Consider the following 26,765-nt stretch of genomic DNA (forward strand, 5'->3'; position numbering starts at 1 on the left):
TCACTCTCCGCATGCTCCGCAAGATCTTCCGCTGGATCCCCGCCGACACCAGAAAAACCGTGACCCACGCCCTTGTCACGAGTCGCCTGGACTACGGCAACACCCTCTACGCCGGGACCACCGCCAAACTCCAAAACCGCCTGCAACGCATCCAAAACGCCTCGGCCCGCCTCATCCTCGACGTACCCCGCAACAGCCACATCTCCGCACACCTGAGACACCTGCATTGGCTCCCAGTCAGCAAAAGGATCACCTTCCGTCTTCTCACCCACGCACACAAAGCCCTCCACAACAAGGGACCGGAATACCTCAACAGACGCCTCAGCTTCTACGTCCCCACCCGCCCCCTCCGCTCCGCTGGCCTCGCACTTGCTGCCGTCCCTCGCACCCGCCGCTCCACGGCGGGTGGGAGATCTTTCTCCTTCCTGGCGGCCAAGACCTGGAACTCCCTCCCCACCAGCCTCAGGACCACCCAGGACCACTCCGCTTTCCGGAGACTCCTAAAGACTTGGCTGTTCGAGCAGCGATAACCCCCCCTTTCCCCCCTAGCGCCTTGAGACCCGCACGGGTGAGTAGCGCGCTTTATAAATGTTAATGATTTGATTTGATTCATCAGTGCTGAATTTTAATAGTGTTTAAGCGCCACCTGCTGGTGCTGAGGAATGCCGCGGTTACTGAATACCAAGGCTGCATCTTTCTTCGGCTCTTACAAATTCTGTTTGTTTTTGTCAGTCTTGCAGGTTATTTTTCACCCCTGTATCTCCCATCTCCCTTTCTCATTCCCTGTCCCCCTTTCTACCTCTTTCTCTTTTCCTCTCAGTTAAAACAATGGGAAACAAGTTCTGGGCCACAAAAACTGAGTGTGGGTACCCACTACCTGCAAACACCGGCACAAATTAAGCAGCTTCCCTTGTTAGTGATAACTCTGCTCTATCTAGTGTGTGCCACTGTACTAATGATTGCATCAAATGGTAATTCTGAAATGGCAATACGACTACAGAAATACTGATTCATGATTGTTGTGGTCTTTTGACCTCTTCCTTTATACTATAATCAGGCAGACCTTTGAGCATATGACAGTTCTCCAAAAACTCTTAGGCATTGCACATCAGAATAGTTACAATAAATAGATATATCCGGGTATTGCTCGTCTCAATCGGCATTTCTCTGTATAAAACATTATTTTTTTCTGATAGTAGCCGAATTTATTTAAAAGTTATACCAAGTTTGCTATTTTCAAACGGATTAGACTGCAACACGCGAGCACCTTGTCATACAAACGCTGAGGTTGGTGCAGAACCCTGGAAGATAAGGAGCATCCTTCACCCTTGCATGTGACCTTCAGAAGGGCGCTCCATGGAACCCCTGCTGTGCATTCTTCATCTGAGCTCAAGGCGACCAGGAGGGGAGGACACACAGGAATCTGAAATAAATTGGCAATTTGTCACATTTTTCTTGATGCGGAACAGAAGGTCGCCTGTATGGAAATGCGCCTCTTTGTGTTTGAATGTGACATTCAGCACGAGGCCACACGAAGCGCACAGCACTTAATTTCCTGCCTGTTATACAAAAAGGGAGACTGACTGTTACATCATTTGCTGTAATGTCAAATGTGTTAACTTAAACAGCTGCTACTTCGCATTTAACCAGCACAAATTATATATACACGACTGGAGCAATGTAGAATTCCATATGTAGTCATCTGAAGGGAGCTGCTCAAAATTATATTTTCAGAATGAGTTCAGAACATAAATTAGTATGTTCTGGTGCTGTTGGCCAAGGGTAGTACTGTTTGAAATACTTTTAAGATGCTCATGTTCACAGCACAAACATTGTTTATGGATAGATGAAAAATATTGGCCCTATCCATAACCCTTACAAAGAAATTGTGAATAAGGTTGGTGGTGTGCCGGCGGCATGCTGGGCATTGGGGCAGCTGACTGGAGACCAATTCCTCTTTTGTGTTTTATTTTTTAACTCTGTGGCTTCCAATAAATAGTGAACTTGATGCTGTATTACAAGTGATTTTTGCTAGGACAATTTTCTGGGTTTGAATCATCAACTTGTGTTACAAAATTCAAAGGTCCGTTAGAGGAACTGTGAAACTTTACATTTAAGAAATAATATCTTCCCATGCCAGGTCCTTGTTAACATTTGTCCTGAGGATGTCCAGAAATTGCATATGGGCCAAAACGCATTGCCAGTTCTTGTGGTGGCCAAACACGACTCACTATAAAGCGACTTTGGCCAGCCAATTAGGAAGGCAAAATGTGTATTCTCCAAACCAGAAAGAATCCTTCTCTAGCAAATTGGACAAATCACGTTAAAAATACAGGGATGTATTGCTTTTCTTCATAAATATGAAAGGACACAGAGAATGTAAAATAGATGCAAATGTATAATTGCATATTTTCTGAAATAAATTGTGGGATGAAATATTGAAGTAGCTAATGAACATTTTACGGTTTCATATTCTTGGCACAGGGCATTGATGGTATTAGAATTAATCTTGTAACCTGTGTGTGCGTATATGTAGATAGATAGATATGGGTTATGGGACCCACCCTTTATATAATTAAAGCTGCCATTTTGGGGACATGCTTGTGGCGTGTGAGCTGCATGTCGGCGACATACTTGCAACTTGATGGTTGGTTGCTGGTAGTGGGCTTGTGAGATCTCTGTATCACATCTTGGAGACTAATCCCACTTGTTGAATCCTTTGCAGTTATGACGGCGTGCCGTTTTTGATGCACGACAGAACACTGAAGCGGACAACCAATGTCGAGGAGGTGTTTCCACAGCTGGCTCGGGAGCATCCCTCCATGTTCAACTGGACAGAGCTGGAGAGGCTGAACGCTGGGACATGGTTCCTCAAAGTATGCTGTTCCACCTGCATGACACCTCCTGTAAATGGGGCTTCCAAACCTGTGGTTGTGACAGATTGCAATCTCTAAAGCAGTACGGTTTCCTGCTTGACCATCGTGTACCAACCCAACAGTGCAAATCAAAAAATGCTAATGCCATAAGTTTCACTCCTTTGCAAAATATGATGTATTTTAATTTTACATCTACTGAGGATAGCATTTCCATTAAAGAAGTAATTTTTTTTAATTTTTTAAGTGAATGGGTTTTTGCAAGGTTCAGGCAGGCACACTCAAATGTAATTGCCAGATAGGGGGACTTCGATGTTTTAGTGTGACATAATGAGTATTAAAACATTGGAATGTTGGGAGCTCCATTAAAAACTATGGCGGGCTCCGGGCCTCTAATGCCTGGTAGAAGGCCGGAGCGCCAACATTCCAATGTTTATCTCACAGCAACAGCTATGATCAAAGGCTCCAGGAAGCCCGAGGGGATTTCAGTCCCCTCAGGCTCCGTGAGGCCTGTGTTTTATTTAATAGAACATTCTGCCCTCTAGAGATATATAACAGTTTGTTCAAACACAATTACCTAGAACAACTATATGTCTATTGGAAGAAATTAGCAATAAACCAGATTCTTTGCTGCTCCGATGTAGGAACAATGGAAAACAAGTTCTGTAAGACATGTGGAACAGAACCTGAAATATGATTCCGAAGACTGCTGTGGTGGACACCAGAACTCCACCACCACCAGGCCCCCAAACACCCAAATGAGGTATTGGTGACAATATTCCACCACCTCTCCATGCTACCCTTGATTGGAAGGACAAGGTGTGTGAAAGCGCAGGTGCCATGACCTAACCCCTCACCCATAGGTCCACAAATGTTGGTGGATTTCTTTCTAGGTTGGTGGCGTCTCTCATGGAGAAAATGGAGTGCACGGCCCTCAGGCTGAGTAGGAAAGACCCAGAGACATGAGGGAGTGCGGCATGCCATGTAGGATCCAGTCTCTTTAATTGATGAATGCCATTTTCTTCTTATATATTAGATTAGTATCACCAGTTTTAATCACGTAAAACCAGTCCTTCATATGTCAAATAGCTCCTGCGACGCGGCTACATGGATTACGATGTGTCATGGTCCTCGGTCACATTTCAATTATCCTGTATTAAGGCTTGGGATGCTTGTCACAACTTGCTTCCTTGGATTAATAATGAGTGGTCATCTGGGTATTTCACCACTGAAGCGCATTCCAAAGAACTTTGTCATGTGAGCAGCGACTTTGATGTGGATGCTTCTATTATGCTGTCTGCCGCAGTTAATTTGGCTACTGGTTGCCTTGAAAAAGTCACGTCTTGACGAAACATGTGTTGGCTGTCGATCAGCTATTCGACATATGAAGGACTGGTTTTACCTGATTGAAACTGGTGATAGTAATCGAATGTATAAGAAGAAAATGGCATTCATCAATCAAAGAGACTGGATCAGACTGTAATTTTTGTGACTTTATCACTATTAATTTTACTACATTGGAACTATACTGAGTGCTTTGGTTCTGCCTTGATTATTGTTCTATATGTACTGTGTTGAGTACATGGTACTGACTTGGGTAGTATGGCATTGGTAAACATTCAGCACCATCCCTGGAATTTTCTTGAATATACCAGACTCTATATATCACTTATCTACTGAGACTATATAGGATGTGCACTTAGTACACTACTACAACCTGCTTGCCTGTGAATTGCATGCCATGTATGTTTCGGTGGCAGGGATGGCTACTGAGCCTAGTGATGGAGAATGACATGACATCAAGTATTATAAATGAATAGGTGGACGTTAGAAGGATGGGCAGTTTGGAGGTTGACGGGACACAAAGTATATTTGTGTGTTTTGAGGATAGTTTGTTGTGGGCGATTAGGGTGTTAAGGCATAGGCTATTCATTAATTCCTTAGAGGGCTAGCTGTCAACTCAGGATTTAAAGTGGCATCATAGACAACTCCAGCTTCTCTCTTTGTCTATAAAGTAAGTAGGAAACTATTGCTGTAAAACAAGTTTGTTATTGACAGTGCCCGTCCGTAATTCTTTGTGTCATTGTAAATTCATATTGAGTTATGTTTTTCAAAAATTGGATCAGTGTCTTCAGACCATCATGTGATGCTAGTACTTGGCCTGCTATGTGCTGAGGCATGTTGCCACACAGTAAACTCTGCCTTCCTTGTTTCAGACTAACCCCTTCTGGACCACCCATTCCTTCTCCGACACTGCTCGTATCGAAGCGGGGAACCAGTCTCTCTGCAAATTGACCGACCTGCTGCAGATAGCGATGGACAACAACACAGCGCTGCTGTTGAACGTTCCGTTGCCACAAGCAGAGCATCCCTATCGTGGCACTTACATCAACGTCACCTTGCAGACCATCTTGAGGTCCCGGATTCCACAGCGTCTCGTGAGTTATTTGCACCACTTTGGTAGGAATGAATGATTGATTCAAGGCTTGTTAGCAACACGATGGAACAGATAGAGGAGGCAATGGTCTTGTTGCTTTTATGCTTGATATATTGATTATAAAAATCAGTTATCTTTTTCAAATAGTCTATTAGCATGATCCTATAATGAGCAGATGATCTACTTTTTGGGCAGATTTAGACTTTTCTGAATGTTTATATCTTTCCTTGGGAATCAAGCCACTCCTGTGAGCTGATGCATGGAGAAGCAGCATGGGCTTAGAACACAAGGAGCGAGGAAACTTCTTTTTACTTTTCTGTCCTTTTTCATTTGGAGCAGGGCCCCATCCTCCTACTTGTTATGGGCAGAAGGCTAGTGCAGGGGATTTCTGGAGGTGGCCATCTTTGCATTGACCTGGGCATATAAGATGGGCAGTCTGTGAAGACACCAGTGGTGCAAAACCTGTCAAGCTGACCGGTGAGGCAACAAGAACCCACAGGATGAGCAGAAGGACGGGGAGTGGGCTAGACATCTGTCTCTGCCACTCCCATGCCCATCTCATGGGGATGCTCAGATCCGTTGTCCTGATGAGGTCAATGTCTAGGAGGCAGTCAGGGACCTCTGAACTGGCAAGTGTTATGTAAAGAGAAGGTAGGAGGACACAACATAGATCAGCCTTTGGGTGGTATAACAGGGCACACTACAGACCACCTCATTGTGTGTAACATTTCTGTGGCCTTCTCCTGTTTATTCTTGATTATGTCTGCTGCCGCCAGCAACCCTCATCGTAAGTCATTCATATAGTTTGTGAGACACTTAAGCAGTGTACTTCTTTTTCCTGTTCAACGTGGCACATTATCCTATTTTATTACTGATCTTTTTTTTTTTTTTTTTTAACTCTGCTTTTGGGGTGTGACATAGTTTCACTTAGTGAAAGATAATAGCCAGCCTGTTATGCAAATCTCTGCACTTGATTTGCTGAAAGCCAATTCCCTTATTACAACAAGACGTGAGAGTACATTTATTATGCAAGTAGAGCATCCCTGATATATGCATTTTTGAGCAGCTCTTGGCTACAAGCCACGCTTATGTCTTTGGTTTGCTGCAAGGACATCCACTGATTGTGTATGCTGTTGACAGACCCAATGGTCGATAAGTAGACATGAAAACGTATGAGTGCTTTCAATTAGTGTTTTACCTTTCAGCCCAGAATACGGGGGACGTGCACAGAATAAAGCGATGTAGGAATAATAATTAAGCAAATAGGCAATGACTGAATTTAGAACGCGTCAGTAGGTCAGTGCATGATGACGCACCCTTCTGCCCAGGAGACCTTCCAGCAGAGACTATACATCACGACCTGGACACCATCACATCAACCAAGGCAATCATTTGACTGGTTAGATATTCAAATCTCAGTCCTTGCAATTTGGACGCCCAGGCTAAGTCAGTAGTGTGACAAGTGAAGGTAGTGATTACGGTAGATGACGTTGTCTTTGATGCAACAGGATGGACAGTGTTTGGAGCAGGTTGACTGAGGTTGAGGCTCTTGGACTTGGCCCTCTCTGCAGTCACCTCCAAACCTTTGGCCTTCACGCCTCCTATTCTTGCGGAATTCGTTTTTGTTGGCCTTGAAGCTCCATGCACTTTAGCTCTGCTAACATGCTTGTGCTCACTACCTAAAATGTGGTAACATTGGCTTACATTTAATTGGCATATTTAATTTACTTATAAGTCATTAGCAAAGTGGCATACCATGTACCCAGAAACTGTAAATTAAATACTGCTATTGGGCCTGCAGCTCTTATTGTGCCACACACTTAAGTAGCCCCTAAAACATGGCCCATGTCTACCACTGCCGCCTGAATGCAGTTTTAAGCTGCAATTCGACTTGGCAAAATAACCTAGTTGCCAAACCGTAAACTCCCCTTTTATTACAAATACGTTACCCTTAAGGTAGGCCCTAGTTAGCCCATAGGGCAGCGGGCACTGTAATTAAAAGGTTGGACATGTACTTTTACGTTTTACATGTTCTGGTAGCGAAAAACGCCTACATTTGTTTCTCACTATTGTGAGGCTTACCTCTCTATAGGATAACATGAGTTGCTTTATTGCATTTACTAAGTGCTGATGTTTGTTTTGGAACAGGTGAACATTTATGTTTGGTATATGAGAAAGTGTAATTTAAAATCCTCTTGAATGTTAAAGTTGAATTTTAAGTAGTAATTTTGAAAGTACCACTTTAAAAATGTTGGCATTTTCCTCTCTTAGGGCCAGATGTAGCAAAGGTTTTTACCCATTCTGTGTCTATGGGAAAAAGTGTTTGTACATATGGCCCTTAGCTGTTTGGTGCCTGAGGTCTGTCTCTAAGTCATAAGGCTGGGTGTAGTTGGACCTGGTGTATTCGTCCCAGACAGATGCACATTAGAGGGGTTATAGGTGTGCCTGTATGGACTGGCAGGATGGAAGGTGGAGCAGTGCACAACCCCGCTTGCACCTGAATATGTGCCCTGCCCCCACACAAAGGACTTGTTGCCAGTATACTGCTGCCAGTTTGGATGCAGGAAAACTCAAGGACTTCAAAGGAAGATATCTAGAAATATCTCCTACTTTGCAGAAGGCACCAGGTGTATACATAGGACCCTTAGACCCACTCTTCAGTTCACTTTCTTGACCTGTGGAGGATTCACAGAGTACTGCCTGCAGCTGTGGCCTGCTGTGTACTTCAGAGGACTGTGTTGCTGACCTGGTAGGGCTGCTCTGAACCCTGAAGCCTACCTTGAACCCTGAAAAGCCTACCCTGCTCTTTGAGCCCTGCGTCTCTTCTTGAACCCAGGACTAACAGAGTGACTCAAAGGGCTAGTTGGCTGGCCTCCTGACCAGAACTTCAGGGAAATAAAAGGCTCCAACCATCTTGTATCCATCCGCGCTCCTAGATGTCCACGGTTGGGGCTTTGATGTTTTAGGCGCTAGATTTTAATTTAAACTTTAAAAATCCACGACTCCAGTTCTACTGATTGGATTTTTATCGTTTTGCTGTCAAATGACTTAAAGTTTGCTCTATTTTTCCGAATTGATGTGGGATTTTTCTTGTGTTGTGTTTTCATTTTACTACTGTTAATGTGCCTCATAAATACTTTACACATTGCATCTGAGTTAAGCCTGACTGCTTTTGTACCATACTATCACACGGTAATTTAGTGGTTCATCCTGACAGGGATTGTGGCTGTTGCTTGAGCAGGGGTGCTCCCCACTCAACCAACAACCCATTTTCTCACAGAGGCCTTCATAGGACATGTGGTCTAAGGGAGAATTAATGTGCCCAAACATAGCCTTTCTTCATTGAAAACTCCTAAAAAGGTAACAAAGTAGATAAATTTAATTGAGTCTCATGTGAGAAAAATAAATGTGAAAACAAGGAAATTCATGAAAGTGAATGAAGACACAGTTGTTTCCTCTCATGAAATGCTATGGCGAGGGAGCACCATACAGTTCTCGAACATTTGACTTACATCTTACAGCACAGTTAGTTCATTGCCTCAGGCCGTAATGCCCAGAACAACATATTTTGAATGAATGAAAGAAAATAATATTGCTTGATTCAAGAAACACTGTAGGGTTTTGAAAATTGTATGTGAATGGGCGCAAGGCTTTGTACTTACCTGCTTCATGGTCCTGACCGTAAATCCTATAGGAAGTCAGTGGGGCTTATTTGTTTATATAGTGTTTTTTATGTAGTGTCTCCTCTTCCAAAGACATCAGAGACCTTTATGTAGAAGAGTCAAAAACAAAACTAAAGAGAGAAAGGAACCGTAGTTTAGTTAGTTGGAAGTATAGAGAAAAGGAGAAGCAGCGATACCTCTGTAGTTATATTAAGCTGTAATAACAAAGAGGTGGATGTTTAAGTCAATTTTCTAGCAATGGAGAGTAGAATCAGGGGGAAAAAAGGGGACTGGAATTCAACAGTTGTTGGTGTTTGGGGGAGTTCCAGAGTCTCAGAGCAGCAGCACCGCACACCTGGATGCAGGCTTCGGATGCCTTGATGATGGCTGCTTCAAGTGGAAGAGCTTTGGTCTGCCGATTGCTACTTGAGACGAAGACTAAAACTATATGACTGTGGCCTGGTGGGTCTGTGAAATTTAAACCTAGAAGCAATGGAGTTCTTTTATAGGTCCAAAACCCAGGTTAAAAGTCAGGAGTTATATAAAACCCTTTATGTTGTCCGGCTTCCTAACCATCCCGACTCTTTGCGAAGTCTCCAAGCTGCCGTTCCAATTTCCATTCTATGGCAAATACAAGAAGAAAATAAGTGAACAGGACCGTTTATGATGCATAGGACGTACAAGAAACCTACCTATGTGGATGTTGAGCCAGGCCTTGCTCCCAAAGATGATATTCTGGTGATATCTCAGGGGAATCATTTTAGCCCCTCCCCCAGGCTGTGCCTCATTTGTCATGATCTCTTGGGCAAATGTGTTAAAACTCTACGACTCTGTGGATAGCATTAATACTGGGATCATATGCAGTGGATCATCCAGAAATAAATTTGGAAATTGATTCTGTAGATTTGCAATAAATTGATTCACCCTGCCAGGTGATATTAGGGATATTAATGTATAAAACCCAAATGGATGTGGAATAGAATTGCATACATTTGTGATTTCTTAGATTTCTTTTTATTTGTAAATATTTATCTTGTGCAGCAGTAAACAATATATGTGGCATCATCACTATCAAAAGGACTTGTTAACCTTTTCTTATTTTAAACCATTTCATTTTGAATGCGTAGGACTTTAGGGTGAAATTGTAGGTAGCTGAAAAGAAACACCCAGCTTGGCCATTTCATAGTTGTCCACTGTTGTAAGCGAAGTGTTTTGAGCTGTTTGATTGGGCTATGTTCTTGGAAGTCTGGTTTAAAGGGGATTATACCTGCTCCCACTTTGCTCAGAAACCAGCCTTCCTCCCTCTTTCTGCCTTATTTAGTTGTGTAACTCAGCAGTGAATCTTTGTGCTTGTTGTGATGTGTTTTTCCACTGCAGGTTGCTGGTACCAAGAACCTATTTATTTGAATGCTGTATTGTTTAGGTAGAGGGTATTTGATCCTTTCCTCTTTTCATCCTGTCTTTAGTTTTGCTGTCCTCCAGAATAGTGCATTAAATAGTGGCAGGTTGGGGGTTGTTCGCAGAAGATGACCCATAGTGCTGCTTTACTATGAACATTTTTGACCAGAGAGTCCTCAAGGAATCACTGGCTAAGGCCATTGTTGCTCAGTCTGGGTCACAAGGATGGGTGTCGGAAGGGCCTATAATTTTCACAGGTGATCAGCAACAAGTTATATTTATGAATTGTGATTGGTCGGAGAACGATCTTCAATGCAATTATGTGTATAGTTTCTTGTAAGAGATTATTTTGCTAAAAGTGTAAATATACAAAAGTCGTTGGTAGGACTTAGACCACATCACAGAACGAGGGACAAGACCTGCTATCATTGATTTTGTTGTGTGCCTGCAGGTCATCTGGCTCTCAGACTCTGAAAGACAGTGGGTGAGGGAGATAGCTCCAGGCTTACAGCAAGCCACGGGTACCAAGATGGATGTCAAGCATTTAAAAGAGCGGGGGATTACCGAATTGAACCTGAGGTACACACAAGCCAGCAGCGAGGACATCAGGTACGAACACTGGATGTGATGTGGATTTGATTGTAACAAGTGCTTAAATGATAACTCTGAGCTTTCCGCATTCTCTCGTTAGTATTCTGCCTGCGCTTGTTTCTTTTCTAGTAAAACCATAAACCTGCTTACCTCGTGCCTGTTTTATGCAATAAATGAATGCTTTCTTGGTTTATGAGCAGAGACACTGGATTGATGTGATTCTGTGGCCCCGACATTTTCGCAATAATTGTGGATTTGCCACATAATCCATCCTCTTCTGCATACTTTTCAGATTAGTATTAAAGATCCTAGGCTGTCTCTTCCTTTTAAAGGGAAAGAGTCTCCCGCTCCCATTTGTACACATGTTAATGTCAGAATTGTTTTGTTTTACCGTGCATTTCCATTGGTTTTCCTATGTTAGAGGTCTATGGAAGTCCATAGAAAGAGAAAGAAAGGGAGAGCAGGCCTGCATTCATATTCTTTCAGGAGATGGCTCCTTCCAGCTTAGCTTTGTTCGTCTGAGCTTTTAGTTTTGTTATTGAGAACAACATTTCTCAGCATCTTCCAGCGTTCAGAGTGTAGTGCGGTATATTGGCCTATGACATTTCATTTTTGTAATTACATTTACATTTTGCCTTTGGAGGTAATACATAGTTTTTCTTCATTATATTTGTTTAACATTGATTTATTTTGGCAGAAAATACACCTCAGGGAATCTAAGCACTAATCTGTACAACGTGAACGAGCCGTGGCTTTTCTCGGTGCTGTGGTGCACAGGGGTGCAGTCTGTGACGTCGGATGCGCCTGATATTCTCAGCAAGATGTCCTACCCGGTCTGGATAATGGTAAGTGGCACCTAGGTGAACACTGATGGAAGTAGTGCCACAAAGGTCAGCCTGACCTTGTTGTGTGGCAGATCCGTGGGACACTCATCCTGCTACCACTACCTGTTCTCTGCCTATACCTTCGCGCTATTAAAAAGCCATCTCTGGGCTTTGTCAGTATTTGAATGAGTGAATGCATGAAGTAAATGAGTGTGCACCCTCACAAAATATGTAAGTAGAATTTAAGTTTGGTTTTCCATGTGAAAATAGGCAGAGTTTTCAGAATGGAGACCAATTTGTAAAATTGTATAGCATAATTGCCAAGTGGTTCCATGGCACACGGGACACCTCCACCTAGCCCTGGCTTTTTAACCATCATGTTGCATGCTGACTTTTTTCGGCCAGGATGACCGTGTTAAAAAAACAAACATGCCTCACAAAGCAATATGCAGTTGAATGGTGAGCCAGGACTTGGCTAATGGTGTAATTTTCATCTAATTGCTCAGCAGCCTTGTGATTTTTTTTTTCTCCATTGCAAGTGTTACTTACAAAGAGCTCTTTGATGTATGTTTGTGTAAGACCTCTTGTGGACCCAGAGACGGCTGCTCCGCAATGGCATAGCAGCGTCGCCCCGCCTGGCTAAGAGCTAGAAGATGAAAAATAAAACGAAAGCTTGCTTGCGGGAGGAGGAGAGAGTGCACCTAAGTGCACATTTGTGTTTGGCCGGCCAAACACACATGCGCACTTAGGTTTCTGCAGCCCGGCTGTGTTTAACACCGTAAGATCTGCTGCCACATTGTCGATCATGGCTTCCAAAGACGTACAAGTTTGTTCAATAGCTGCTAGTACGATGTCCAATTTGTCCTCCAATAACATGGAGTGAGCAGGAGGTTCCGACAGGGAAGCGTCCTTAGTAGACACAGCAGGGACTGACAACAGGCGCAATGGTGTGCCTTGAACGGTATCACATTGGCGTCCCAATTTTGGTGAGTATATCTAGAAGTCACCTCAATCCATTGAGGTTGACATAGGTCAGCTACTCATGCAAAGGAAGAAGGGCACCTGAACTTACAGTTAGCTGGGGCTACCAAGAGGATGCTCTAGCCAGACTCTGCCCCACCCTTGATGATTGGTCCCCTCCTCTTGCTACACCATCTCAAAGTCTTTAGGAATCTAATTGAATCATAAGTTATTCTCCCACTTGTGTAAAGTATGTTTCAGTGAGTAATTCTGTGTAAAGCACCACAATAACATCCGTCAAGGGGGGCAAATTTTCCGCAGCTAAAAAGCTATTCATTTCAAATGTACAGTTTTTATGTAGTTATTCGTTAGAACTCTTTTCAAGGATGAACTATGTGGAATTTATGAAAACATCTCTTAAGATAATGCATGCTTGTATAATTCAGTAATTCTTGAACAACTGAATATCCTCTTGTTTTCAGCTTAGAAGCTGTCTGGGAAGGCATCTTTTTTGTGATTCATATTGTGTTTGTGGAGCACAAACATTCTCTGTCAAGGGTGTGTGCACCTACATGTTAACAACCTTATCTCTGCCACCACATGTTTACACCCTCATCTCTGCAACAGAAGACTTACACCTTGTACCTACAAGATTCTATCATCATTGCACTGGTAGGGTTGCACCCCTGTCTCTGCAGCTGCAGAGCCACACCATATGTCTGTGCCTGCCAGAATACACACTCATGCAACTGGCAGGTTTGCACCATTATCTCTGCGGACGTGGAGACACCCCTTGCCTCTGCATGTGCAGGATTACACGCTCATTGAACTGGCAGGTTTGCACTATCCCCTCGGTCGTTGAGATACAGTCCCCTTACCCCGACACTTGTAGAATTACACACTCATTGAACAGGCAAGTTTGCACATTCATCTCTGTGGTCCTGGAGATACCCCTTTCCCCCGGTCTCTGCACCTGCAGGATTTCACATTCATTGAACTGTCAGGTTTGCACAGATACTCCCTCTACGTGCACTTGCAGGAATACAGACATTGAAATTACTGATTTACACCTTCATCTCTGCAACTGAAGATTTACACCCTGTATCCACACCTGCAAAATTCCATACTCATTGCACTGGCAAGTTTGCACTCTTGCCTTTACATGTACAGGTTTAGACCCTCACATCGGTACAGAATGACATACTTAAGGAATTCCTCAACCTTTCCAAGAGTGCTCTGGGAACATGTGACATCTGTATACTTCCAAGAGTACTCTTATGAATGATCTGTGAATTCTCAATTAAAGCAACGTGAAGGGACATCTGCATGGGTAGTAAATGAGTTTGCATTGCTACAAGTACCGTTTTTTTCTTTTGTTTTTTGCTTCAAGGTAAGAATATTATATCCTATGGAAAACTGTATGTGAAAATATTTTTGTGCCTTCTGAATACCAAATGGCCCTCATTGAATTGAATATCAAGAGGAGAAGGGACTTTCGCAAAGATGGGTCAGGGACCAGTCAATCATCTTATAGAGCACATGGCTACCCCCGTAAGACCTTATGCCAAGATATTTTCCAGAGAGCCTAAAGTTTCGGGGCTGTATACGATAAAAGGGCGACCCATTGCCAACTGGAACGCGGGTATTTAAGCAAAATAGGAGAAGACAATTGTTCCACACTCACATATTTAGAGAACACGTTTATAATTGTGTATGCAACAATGATTTGGTAAATATGAAAATATGAACATTGAATGCAACATCAGCAAGACAAACACAAGGATCTGGCCACAAAGATAGAATGACTCGGTGTATCCAACCCATATGGATTCATATGGAGCGGCACTGAGGCGACTTTCTGCGTTGGTGAAAACAACAGTGTGACTGTTGAGAAAAGCACACAATAAAAAAGAATCAATTCCCTAGTTTGACACACGTGGTGAGTGATTTTACAGGGCAACATGCACACAAGAATGTCTGTCTGTACATTGATCCAGAAGTTTTTGTTAAACTTTTGTGGCAAGTCTACATTTTGACCCTGTCATGTTGACCCGCTGGTCATATTCAGGATTGTGGGGTTGTTTACTGTGCATCGGAAGATAATATTTGAGGTGGAGTCCATACAGGTCTTTTCAGGCAAGGAGGTCCTAGATTAAACCCACTTCTTTGCAATCTATTGGCTGCATAATGATGTCAGGCCTACAACCAGCATCTCACAGCTCACAGATGTCTCCAGTGACCATCAGCATACTTGAGGGAATTCATGGCAGTCGAAACCACTGCCATTGTGGTGCTTTGTACAGAATACAACATATGTCTATGCTCAGCAGTGTCTGGCCTTTGTATCCCAACCAAGCAGAACCGAAAAAATGTGGTTTGTGCTTTTATCCAAAAACCGATAATACAACAACAGTCAACTGATCTTGTACCAACCACCTTATACTAGCCAAGATCACCCAATTGCCTTCAGTTTCTCACTTATACAGGGAGTGCAGAATTATTAGGCAAATTAGTATTTTGACCACATCATCCTTTTTAATGCATGTTGTCTTACTCCAAGCTGTATAGGCTCGAAAGCCTACTACCAATTAAGCATATGAGGTGATGTGCATCTCTGTAATGAGAAGGGGTGTGGTCTAATGACATCAACACCCTATATCAGGTGTGCATAATTATTAGGCAACTTCCTTTCCTTTGGCAAAATGGGTCAAAAGAAGGACTTGACAGGCTCAGAAAAGTAAAAAATAGTGAGATATCTTGCAGAGGGATGCAGCACTCTTAAAATTGCAAAGCTTCTGAAGCGTGATCATCGAACAATCAAGCGTTTCATTCAAAATAGTCAACAGGGTCGCAAGAAGCGTGTGGAAAAACCAAGGCGCAAAATAACTGCCCATGAACTGAGAAAAGTCAAGCGTGCAGCTGCCACAATGCCACTTGCCACCAGTTTGGCCATATTTCAGAGCTGCAACATCACTGGAGTGCCCAAAAGCACAAGGTGTGCAATACTCAGAGACATGGCCAAGGTAAGAAAGGCTGAAAGACGACCACCACTGAACAAGACACACAAGCTGAAACGTCAAGACTGGGCCAAGAAATATCTCAAGACTGATTTTTCTAAGGTTTTATGGACTGATGAAATGAGAGTGAGTCTTGATGGGCCAGATGGATGGGCCCGTGGCTGGATTGGTAAAGGGCAGAGAGCTCCAGTCCGACTCAGACGCCAGCAAGGTGGAGGTGGAGTACTGGTTTGGGCTGGTATCATCAAAGATGAGCTTGTGGGGCCTTTTCGGGTTGAGGATGGAGTCAAGCTCAACTCCCAGTCCTACTGCCAGTTCCTGGAAGACACCTTCTTCAAGCAGTGGTACAGGAAGAAGTCTGCATCCTTCAAGAAAAACATGATTTTCATGCAGGACAATGCTCCATCACACGCGTCCAAGTACTCCACAGCGTGGCTGGCAAGAAAGGGTATAAAAGAAGGAAATCTAATGACATGGCCTCCTTGTTCACCTGATTTGAACCCCATTGAGAACCTGTGGTCCATCATCAAATGTGAGATTTACAAGGAGGGAAAACAGTACACCTCTCTGAACAGTGTCTGGGAGGCTGTGGTTGCTGCTGCACGCAATGTTGATGGTGAACAGATCAAAACACTGACAGAATCCATGGATGGCAGGCTTTTGAGTGTCCTTGCAAAGAAAGGTGGCTATATTGGTCACTGATTTGTTTTTGTTTTGTTTTTGAATGTCAGAAATGTATATTTGTGAATGTTGAGATGTTATATTGGTTTCACTGGTAATGATAAATAATTGAAATGGGTATATTTTTTTTTTGTTAAGTTGCCTAATAATTATGCACAGTGATAGTCACCTGCACACACAGATATCCCCCTAACATAGCTAAAACTAAAAACAAACTAAAAACTACTTCCAAAAATATTCAGTTTTGATATTAATGAGTTTTTTGGGTTCATTGAGAACATGGTTGTTGTTCAATAATAAAATTAATCCTCAAAAATACAACTTGCCTAATAATTCTGCACTCCCTGTACTGGACTTGATCGTTTGACCATGGTAGCAATAATTCTCAAAGCCAATACAGATCACTTCAACAGCTTCGTTTTTGGCTTAATTAACAATTAAAATAGTTCCAGGGTAACAGCATCATAAAGCACATCAGGTCTCACAACACATTATCTCCAAGGGAAGTTTTGGGTGGTTGATTTGGCTCGCTTTAAAAGGAGTACTCACACTGTGAGTAATTTCTTTTTTTTTAAATCGACAAAGACAGCAGACACAGCCATTCAACTACCCTTAGATTCTCTGATTTCTACCAACTAGTCACCAGAATCAAATTCAGAGTCCTTTTTCTTGAACACACGCCCATCCGAGTCTTCTCACAATTTTAAAGGAAGGCTGAATATGTACAAACCATCCCATCAGTTGATTTGTATTTTGCTCTTCCCTGATACAGTAGAAGTTCACTGTCAGTGTGACTTGTCTTAATATCCCCCTCAAAAGCCTGTAAAAAACTACCCCTTGATCATTAAGGAGAACCTTCAGTCTCCAGCATCAGTAAAATAAAAAAAAATCTTTATTGTTCTGGTCCAGTCTTTTCCAGCTACTGGCCTTCTCCCTGCATCTTCATCTGTCTTGCTGCAGTTGATTCTTTGGATTGCAAGGCTCCGTGTAGCGCTCAATCAAAAAGTGCTGCCCATACCACTTATGGAATTTAGAGGTTAAGCGGGTTTAGAGAGTTCGTTGTCACTTCTTGCCCTAATGGTTTTAACTTGAAGAAGACTAACCGTGTTGATTGCTGCTGCAAGGTCCACCTACAGCTAATAAAGCTATTTTTTGTTTGTATATTTAATAAGTTGCGATTTGTCAGCACACTATTACCTGCCTATTTCATGGCGCTAGAAACAACTTGTGCTGCAGGGAGGGTATAAAAGCTTGGTTGATTGTTTAGGGCGCTGATGTCCAGGGGAAGCAAATTCCAAAGCTTATGGGATCAAATACCTGAAATACATGAAAGAGCATCTTCCAGTGTGTCCCTTGTTCACATGGGGGTGCAGTGAGAAGTAGCTTATGGGTATATCTTAGAAGTACAGTCTGCGTTCAGTGTATGAGCAGCAGAAGCGATGGCCTTCCAGTGATGGAGTAAGCAGGAAACAGTCATTGGGCTCAGTGTTTGTCTCTAGACCCTTTGTCTGTAGATACCTGCTTTCCTCTGCTGGCCATTGAAAGCAATTGAAAGTACCATAAAGGCATTCTCTGTGTTTAAAGAGACAGCATAGACCTGTATCCTACGCATTTACACCTCCTTTTCTCTTCTCTTGCAGACTCCTGACGAGTACTATCTCATCTGGATCACCGCGGATCTCATTTCATTTACGGTCATCTTGGGAGTTTTCATACTGCAGAAGTAAGTCTTGCAATTGCCTTGGCTTTCTTGAGAAATGGCCTTTAATTCAGCTTGGTGACGTTGGGAAAAGGTGATGGTGCCAGCCAGCTCTTTTTGAATTTCTCTTCAAATAATATAAGTGAAAAATGACGCCCCCGCGTGTAGGGTATTGTTTATGGGACGGTTTGAGAAAAGTAAGATCTGTAAACGGAGATACCCTGCACGCCTCTTTAAAGCATCACTAGTGTGTTTCTAACTCATTATCTATGTGAGGTGTTGGCGATAATTTTCACTGTGTTGGATCATAATGCGAGTGATCCCAAATTCATATAAGTACATGTGAAAATAAAAACTCCCTGTTGTAGTAGGTAACTCACATGCCAATCTTTTACAGGTTCTTTGCCTGCTTTAAACACAAGTGGTTGATCAAGGGGAAACTTCTGCACTGCTGGGTTGCAAATGTGAAATTTGTGTTTAAAATACTGATTTGTGACCTTCCATGGCCAAAACCATGGGCTAAATCAATTTCTTATTTGGATTCCAAATTCTCTGTACAGTCACAATCCCTTAAAAATATTTTCCAGTAAGATGTTCTGCTGCAATAGTGAATGGTCCAGAAGAGATATATTGTGTTCTGCAATGTGATTATCATTTGTTAAGCTGGAGTATTTGCCACTAATAGCCTTGTTTTGCTGTAGACAGTGCAAACATTTAATGGCTTAGTCAAGTGTTGTGTATTTGTAAAGCGCACTATTGCCCACGAGGGTATCTAGGCACTAGAACAACTTTGTCTCTGCTGGAAGAGGAGGGGATTCTCCACTGATATGTCATAGGGATATCCATTCTATAGTGATATGGTACGGACAGTAAATTCATGGCCCTCAGAACCATAATTTTTGCATTAAGGATACATTAGAAGATCAAAGTGGGTGGTGGGGTGCACAACACTTCAGATTTCTTTTGAGACACTATGGTCCACATGGTTGTACGTGGAGCCAATGAAGGGAGATCAGACTGGTGGCAGTGATGAGCGACGAGCTGCTTCAAAGGATTATCTTGGAGGCTGAGATAGAAGATGTTGGAGTATTGAAATTTCAAAAATACTAGGGCCACCCACAAAGGCCTCAACTACTGCATTTTGTCCTGAACAGCAAACACAGGTAACTGTTAGAGAGGAAGGTGGATTACTTACTTGCACAAGAGTATTCAACGCATATTATAAAGAGTTATTAATAACCATTCTACCTGTGTCCCAACCACAGAACATAAGTATCCGCTGCAGGAACATTTTCACCTCTTATGCTATGCCGAGTATGACAATTCATGGGGATTTTGTCCATTTAATATATATTGTTTGCTCATTCGCCCACTGCAGTACAATTTCATTTTCTCTTAGAGCAGTAGTAGATGGCAAAAGACCAAGTTACATGTATTCGAGCGTGTTCTCAGGAAAAATAGATAGATGGAAGCACTTGAATCTGGCCTTGGCCGCTGTCTACCTCATGATGGAAGGAGGCAGTCCTTGTCTTACCTGAAACTGCTAGATGGTGTCACCCCTGAGGAGGAACACAACCAACTCTTGGCATGTTTCAGATTTGGGTCTCATCAGTGGGGTGCGGCTTGAGCCCCGGCGGCATAGCAAACACTTGACCAGTCCTTGGGCAGAACGCTTCATCTTACAAATCCTCACAAAGCAAAAATGTGTTGGACTGAATTGGGTTGGTAGCTTTGCACAGATATCACAGTTCTCTGTCCTAGAGGTAGTGTCCTTTGGTGGTTGCCACCACCAAAGCTTGCTGTTGGGACAGAAACATCTTCTACCTGGTAATGGTGGCACACCCCCGCCCTTTGTGCCAACTGTACAGATGTCTGGATCCCTAAAGCTGATATATGTTGTCATAGGCGAACACAGATCATGTGTGTGCTCCATGAGATAGGACTGACTCACAAATTACGGTCTTGTTGGACCGGGAGTGGTGCCAAAAGCGCTACCCTCATTTGGAGGAAGGCTACTGCCTTCGCCATGAGTAAAGCAGTGCGGGCGCGGTGGTGGCAGCATAACTTGTAGTGTCTATCAGTAGGAGTGAACGAGTCCTTTTTAATCTGGGTCACTAGAGTGGGGCCTACAGGCTCACTCACTTTTAAAAGTTCTGCTGCTCTGTGCTTAACTTATCCTTGCCTACTTCAGAATGGTGTGAAGAGCTGTGCCGTGTAGAAGGTGTATCGCCCTGGGTGTATGTGTGAGCTAGGGAAGGGTGCCATAAGGCGCAAATGCAGTACAGAGTAGTGTGTGCATGGTGTATGCATGTGCTGGAGATGATTGTGCCTGAGAGTGGTTCAGTATCTGAAGGATGTGGTTCAGTGCAGTGCGTGCAGGATAAGTGCATGCCCTGAATGTATGAGTACCTAAGAGTGGTACAATGTATGAAGAGTGCAGTGTGTGCAGGACAAGTGCATGTGCTGGGTGTATGTATGTGTACATGTGAGTGGTACGGGACATGAAGAATGCTGTGTGTGCTGGATAAGTGCATTTGCTGGGTGTATGTATACCTGTGAAAGGTGCAATGCATGAAGGAAGCAGTGTGTGGATAATAAGTGCAAACGTTGGGTGTATGAGCGCCTATGAGTGGTACAGTACATGAAGAATACTGTGTGTGCTGGATAAGTGCATGTGCTGTGAGAATGTGTACCTGTGAAAGGTGCAATGCATGAAGGAAGCAGTGTGTGCATAATAAGTGCAAATGTTGGGTGTATGAGCACCTATGAGTGGTACAGTACATAAAGGATACAGTGCTGGGCATGTTGAATATAAGTGCTGGATGTATTTGTGTCTCTGAATGGTACAGAACATGGAGGATATGTTACTGTGCAGTGTGTGCACTGTGCGTGTATATTGTATACATGTACTGGTTGTATGTGTGCCTGTGAATGATGCAGTACATGGAGGGTCTTAGGTTCCATTTTGGGAGACCCAGACTTGCATGGTGAAATATGAAGTGGAGGTAGAGTGATCACCCCAGACAGATGTGCGGATGACTGCATTCTTATAAGCTGGGTGGGACATGCACTGGGGAGGGAAGGACCAGGCCTCCCCTGTACACTTCAAAGGGCGCTCTTTGATTCAGTGAGAAGTCACTAGGAAAGAGCCTGGGCACATCTCAGGAAAGAGTTGGGCCTGATAAGAGAATCATAAAGAATAGGGCTGGGAATTCTGGGCTAACCTTCTCACGTGCATATCACTGTGGCTGACATCCAGGTGTAACTCTAGTCACTCCCATGACCTGTGTTGTGGAACGATCAGCTTTGGAGACATCCCAGGTGTGACAGACTGCTTTTTAAGAGGAAGAGGGAGCAGAGAAGCATGCACATCAAAAGAAGCAGAACCCCATCATAAAACTTCAAGCACTCTGACCCTAAATCACATTTGGTGTCTGTAAATGGACTATAAGAACAGGCATTTGAGACCCTAAAAATTGTCACATCCCAAGTAGCCAGATGGGCTGTGTGAGAAGAGGAAGTTCTGTGCAACTTCTGCCTATGACCATGGCTGGGTGCCAAAGCCTGCTAGTCCGCTGCTGGATGAGGGGACATCACACAGGGATTCGAAGACTACCTGCCCTGGAGACTGGAGCACCAGCACTGCCTGCTTTCCAAGACTGGTGTGCCCTTCAATGAAGAGGAGAGCGTTGGAGGGAACAAAGCCGTGTGGGGAGCTCTATAGAGTTGAATCCCTGTGCTTGGTGTGAGGAAATAGCTGTTGCACTGATCAGGTCGTTGCCATGTCCAGGACTGAGTTGGCGACCACCGTATGCCAAGAGAGGGTCGCCGTGAAGATAATTTTGTGAAAGACTGTAAGCAGTATGGGCCAAAGCTTTGACCAGTAGTGGTATAGCGACCACATATGCCAGGAGGGGTACATTGGATAACTTTACAGCATTCACTTGCCTGGAGCCTGTGGTGACCCCATGTGTCGGAGGAGGTCACCGGAAGCACCAAGAACTGTGACTTGTTCTACCCTATTAAAGAAGTGAAGACGCCATAGGAGCATCGTCATCCAAGCATGGTACCCAGAACAGGATTGTCTTGTCCATCCCCCCCACTTACCCCACAGGAGAAGCCACATGAAACCTGATTGCTGCAGGAGCACGACTGCAAAGGGCAGAGCCTGTACCCACTCAGTACTGCCAATGAGTCCATGTGCAGCTGACTCACCTGACTTGGATTAAAGCCACTGCGAGTGCCCACAGATGGGGCACATTCCCGGACTACGAATGCTTCTCTCCTGCCAGTGCGGGTAAGACTTGCATTAGGTCTGACAGCGCCAGGGGAACTTGCTGCTAATTCGAGCGTGCGTCCACTGGAACGCGGTTGACTTTAAATCAGAGTTGTAATGGACCCTTGAGATTCTGACCTACCCTGGATGCTGCCGGTAGTGAATGGGGAATAACCACAATCCCTAACGTAAGGAGTGAGTGGGACAGGAACCGCCAGAGAGACACTAGAGCCCTGACCTCATGGGAGGACTGTGAAATTGTTTGTGAATGTCGTATTCTTCCTTTGTGTGGTTAGCAGTAGAAATAAATTACTTCTTTATTTTAATTTAATTTTTTTATAAAAGTGAGTATATGACTGGACAATGATTTATTGCTGCTAACTGCATTTTAAGTTCTGAGCCTGTGTTCACTGATCTGTATCCATACCCCCGAGAAATCTTTGGACTACTCGAACCACGCATTCCCTGAGAGTCAAGTGCAGAAGAGGGAATTGCCCAGTTACTCAGAATCCTTAGTTAGTTGGCCACTGGGACATCAGGAGTAAAAGGCCTCTGTCCCCATCGAGCAACATCTGTGTGCCACGTAGACCTATGAAAGGGGTCCAGACACACGCTGATCTACTAACCACTGCAGGGGTGGGATATTTACACAGGTTGGTGTAAGGCTTCCAACTTCAGCAACTGTTTTCCTTCATTCTTACATATTAATTTCAATTGTTTATTTCCAATAAGGTGCAAAAAAAAAAGCACAGAGCGAGGCGCTACACTTTAGTAAGCAAAAGTAGACTTCAACACTGAACCTCAAGCACATATTTTCCCGCAGACTATTAAGTATGGGACATAGCCTGCTGATCTTTCACGGGGGTAGATGAAGAAAGAGAGAGAATTGTTTGAATAGTAATCGTGGGCAAGTACATAGGTAGATACTTAGGCACTTATATAAATTATGCATCACGTTGACCAGTCAGTGGAACACCTTACTTTTTTTTCACTACAGTGCAACTTTACTGAAAGCTTTTTTCAAGTTTTGAACGAGGTATAAGGATGGTTAGTCCCCATAGTAAAAGATGAAGTTGATATTTAGTGATGTCTTCAAGATCTGATACTACCACACTCTAAGACTGCCAGTCCTCCATGCCCCAGTGTGTCTGCCTTCTCTCTGTGTCAAACCTCTTCAGGAGCTGTAGGGTCTGTTCTTGGCTTCAGTGGAACCATTGATTGGGCCACAGTATGAGGCTTTAAAGCCATGTTTTGAAATCAGGACCAGAGCTCCGTATCCCCTTGATAAAATGTGGTGATAAGGCATTAAAGACTGGAATACTCTCCCCTTTTGCACGAGTATGAATTGAATCTTCTTTTACTCTGTAAGTTGATTGTAACTTCTCCTTTCAATTAATGAGATTTAGCTAACTTCATGTCTCTGTTTTTTATTTGTATAATGCCAAGAAACCTTGCTGAACATGTTTTCTAAAATTGACATTTAACGTAACATAGAAATTGATGCTTTGTGCAATGCAGTGCAATCCTTCCTATTAGCATGGCAGAGCACTTTCCATCCCTTGAGGCGCACGTGCAGACTCTCCCATCTTCCATTAGATTTTGTGATAAGATGTGTTCAGTATCCCCATCAGGAGTGCTCTGTGCTGAATGGCAGCCAATTTTCTCCACTTGCATGTTGCCTGATCCCTAACCACCTTCCTAGGCCCCGCCTTCCTCAGGCGCGTCTGCTTTCATGGCACGCGTCTGCCACGCTCGCGGAAGCCTTTCCGGAGGAGGAGCTTGTAATTACCAAGTCTCGAGATGTGGCAGACACGCGCCAGCAGCTGTTGGGAACAATGCCACTTTGATTTGATTAAATCCTGAAAATTAAGGAAAATGATGTAGACAGAGCTTTGAAAATATGTCCTGGTGCAATTAATGTGGCATTTAAGAATAGCAATTGCTCTGTAAAATTAGCACACTTACATTGCTATAATGTCCTTCTGTTAGGAAGACTGTTTACCAAAAATAACATCTTTGTAGCGTTTCATCCAGCAGGGCGTGGAGATAGATGTTGGAAAAAGGGAAACCTGAACAAAATATATTTGAAACAGAGATATTAGAATTTAGTGAAAAGAGTAAAGAACAAAAGAGCGTGTTAGTTCCACTCCTTTTGCTGGTTGTTCCATTCCTCGGTTGTTTGCCTCACACCACTGTGGAGCAGGGCTGGCTCTAGGGTGGTGCGACCGGTGCCACCGCACCGGGCACTGACTTTAAGCATGTGTGCAAATATATTATGGTGCTAAAGGCATCTGTGCAGTAACTTGTCTCCAGCAATAGAAATGTCAAGATAACTGGTGATTAGTGTCCTCCCTGGAGAGAGATCTTTTTGTCTAGTGGACGTTTTGACTCATCCTAAGGTAGCGCAGAGGGTTAATATGCCGGCTGCAAAGAACGTGTACCATGCAGATCAAAAAGTGCCTATAATGTAAATAGGTCAGGGAGTTACTCCCTTTGTCAGAGAGATCCTTTTGGTACTTGCAGTTTATAAGTTAAAATCCTAATATTGAACAGTTAGAACAGTGAGCTATTCCCTGTCATTAAAGAGCTGCAGGCAAACTGCACGGTATAGTTTAGAGCGTTATGTTTTATTTCCCCTGTCTTTCAGTACCCGAATGTTGCAAAATGGGTTTATTTCGGTAGAAATAATTTCTTATTATTAAAGTGAACCCCCAACCCTATTGTTACGTTTTAAATTCTGAGTTTGTGCTTTTCCAGGCCAGGCACTCTTAATCTATACTGCCTGCCAGTATGGATCACCTTTGACCTCTACACCTTGTAGTATTTTGCATTACGTAACATTTCCTTCATACTGATTTACACACTTATGATGGATTGTCTCTGTGCTCTGACACCCTACGCTGGTATGATGGCGCTATAAAACGAATTAAATGCATCTATGAAAGAGTGGGTATTGAGACTTGAGGAATACTATTAGAGGGTGGTAGTGAGGGAATCCGTGGCAGAGGTGGTCCTTGAGGGGGCGCCAACAAACACTGTCGCAACGGGTGCCACCAGGGCTAAAGCTGGCCCTGCTGTTGAGTGTCACACATCTATGTTCAGTGCCATACATCCTCATTGAGTTCCATCCTCTGTTGAGTGCCACCCACCTTTGTTGAATGCCAGGCCCCTTTGTTGAGTTCCCTCATATTCTGTTGAGTGTCCTCGTCGTCTGTTGAGTGCCCATTTCCTCTGTTGAGTGAAACACTCCTCTGTGGAGACTCCTACTCATTTGTTGACTGCCCTGTTATCACACACCCATGTTGAGTTCCATATTAATATTGAGTGCTATACTTATCTGTTGACTGCCACGCATCACTGTTGAGTGAACTTCTCTTCTGTTGGATTTCCCTTGTCCTCTGTTGAGTGCCATCCACTTCTGTTCATTACCACACACCTCTGTTTAGTGCCATACTTCTCTGAGGAAATCAAACGAGGAACAGGATGATTAAGGGAGGAGTGGTACAATCGAGGTATGCGATCAACAGTCTTGAGTTGATTGTTACACTTCCTGTGTAGATCCATTCCTTTCTTGATTGCTATACTTCTTTGTTGAATGCCACACTCCTTTGTGGGCTGCAACATTCCTTTTTTTGATTGCCACACTCCTTTTTTTGATTGCCACACTCCTTTTTTTGATTTCCACACTCCTTTGTTGATTGCCACACTCCTTTGTTGATTGCCTCCCTCCTTTGTTGATTGCAACATTCTTTTGTTGATTGCAACATTCTTTTGTTGATTGCAACATTCTTTTGTTGATTGCAACATTCTTTTGTTGCTTGCCACACTCCTTTGTTGCTTGCCACACTCCTTTGTTGACTGAAGCATTCCTTTGTTGATAATTCTATTCCGAATTAAACATCATCATTTGTGTCCGTGATTGTGACAATAATCAGTTCTCCATTGTGGTCAAGATATTCATTACCCAAATATATTTTCTGCTCCGTTATGCACAATTCCAGATGCATGTGACATCACTTGAAAAAATACTTTTAGAATGCCTTTCAAACTTTTTTGTTGGGAGCCTGTCATCTATGCTGTGTTTTCATGAATATGTTATTTACAAAATTGGTCTTTTTGCAGTAACCATGTCTTTTTTTGAACTGTTAAAAGGGTTTAACTCTGTATGCGATAGTAATGCACATCCCACAATCTGTTCATGCTTTCCTAGAGAAGAGCATTCTGTAAGAAAGCTGAAGTCTCAGTAACTCCAAGAAACATTTGTTGCATGCTTGTCCTAATGTCTGGCTTTGGGTTGAAACCTACAAGTCAGTGTCACTTATCAAAACAGTGTATGTAGGCCATGAA

At 43.3% G+C, this 26,765-nt stretch overlaps 1 protein-coding gene across 11 annotated transcripts in view; it reads left to right on the forward strand.

Moving 5' to 3' along the window:
* Positions 1-26,765, forward strand: part of GDPD5 (glycerophosphodiester phosphodiesterase domain containing 5) — a 699,403-nt gene that overhangs the window by 652,596 nt on the left and 20,042 nt on the right. For all 11 annotated transcript variants that reach the window (XM_069203861.1, XM_069203862.1, XM_069203858.1 and 8 more), the window contains 5 exons: positions 2,726-2,876; positions 5,090-5,311; positions 10,822-10,979; positions 11,659-11,806; positions 18,084-18,166. In XM_069203861.1, the coding sequence (XP_069059962.1) occupies positions 2,726-2,876; positions 5,090-5,311; positions 10,822-10,979; positions 11,659-11,806; positions 18,084-18,166 (762 nt within the window). The remainder of the gene's footprint in view (positions 1-2,725; positions 2,877-5,089; positions 5,312-10,821; positions 10,980-11,658; positions 11,807-18,083; positions 18,167-26,765) is intronic.

This window comes from Pleurodeles waltl, chromosome 8, assembly GCF_031143425.1.
Source record: "Pleurodeles waltl isolate 20211129_DDA chromosome 8, aPleWal1.hap1.20221129, whole genome shotgun sequence".
NCBI classification, from domain to species: Eukaryota; Metazoa; Chordata; class Amphibia; order Caudata; family Salamandridae; genus Pleurodeles; species Pleurodeles waltl.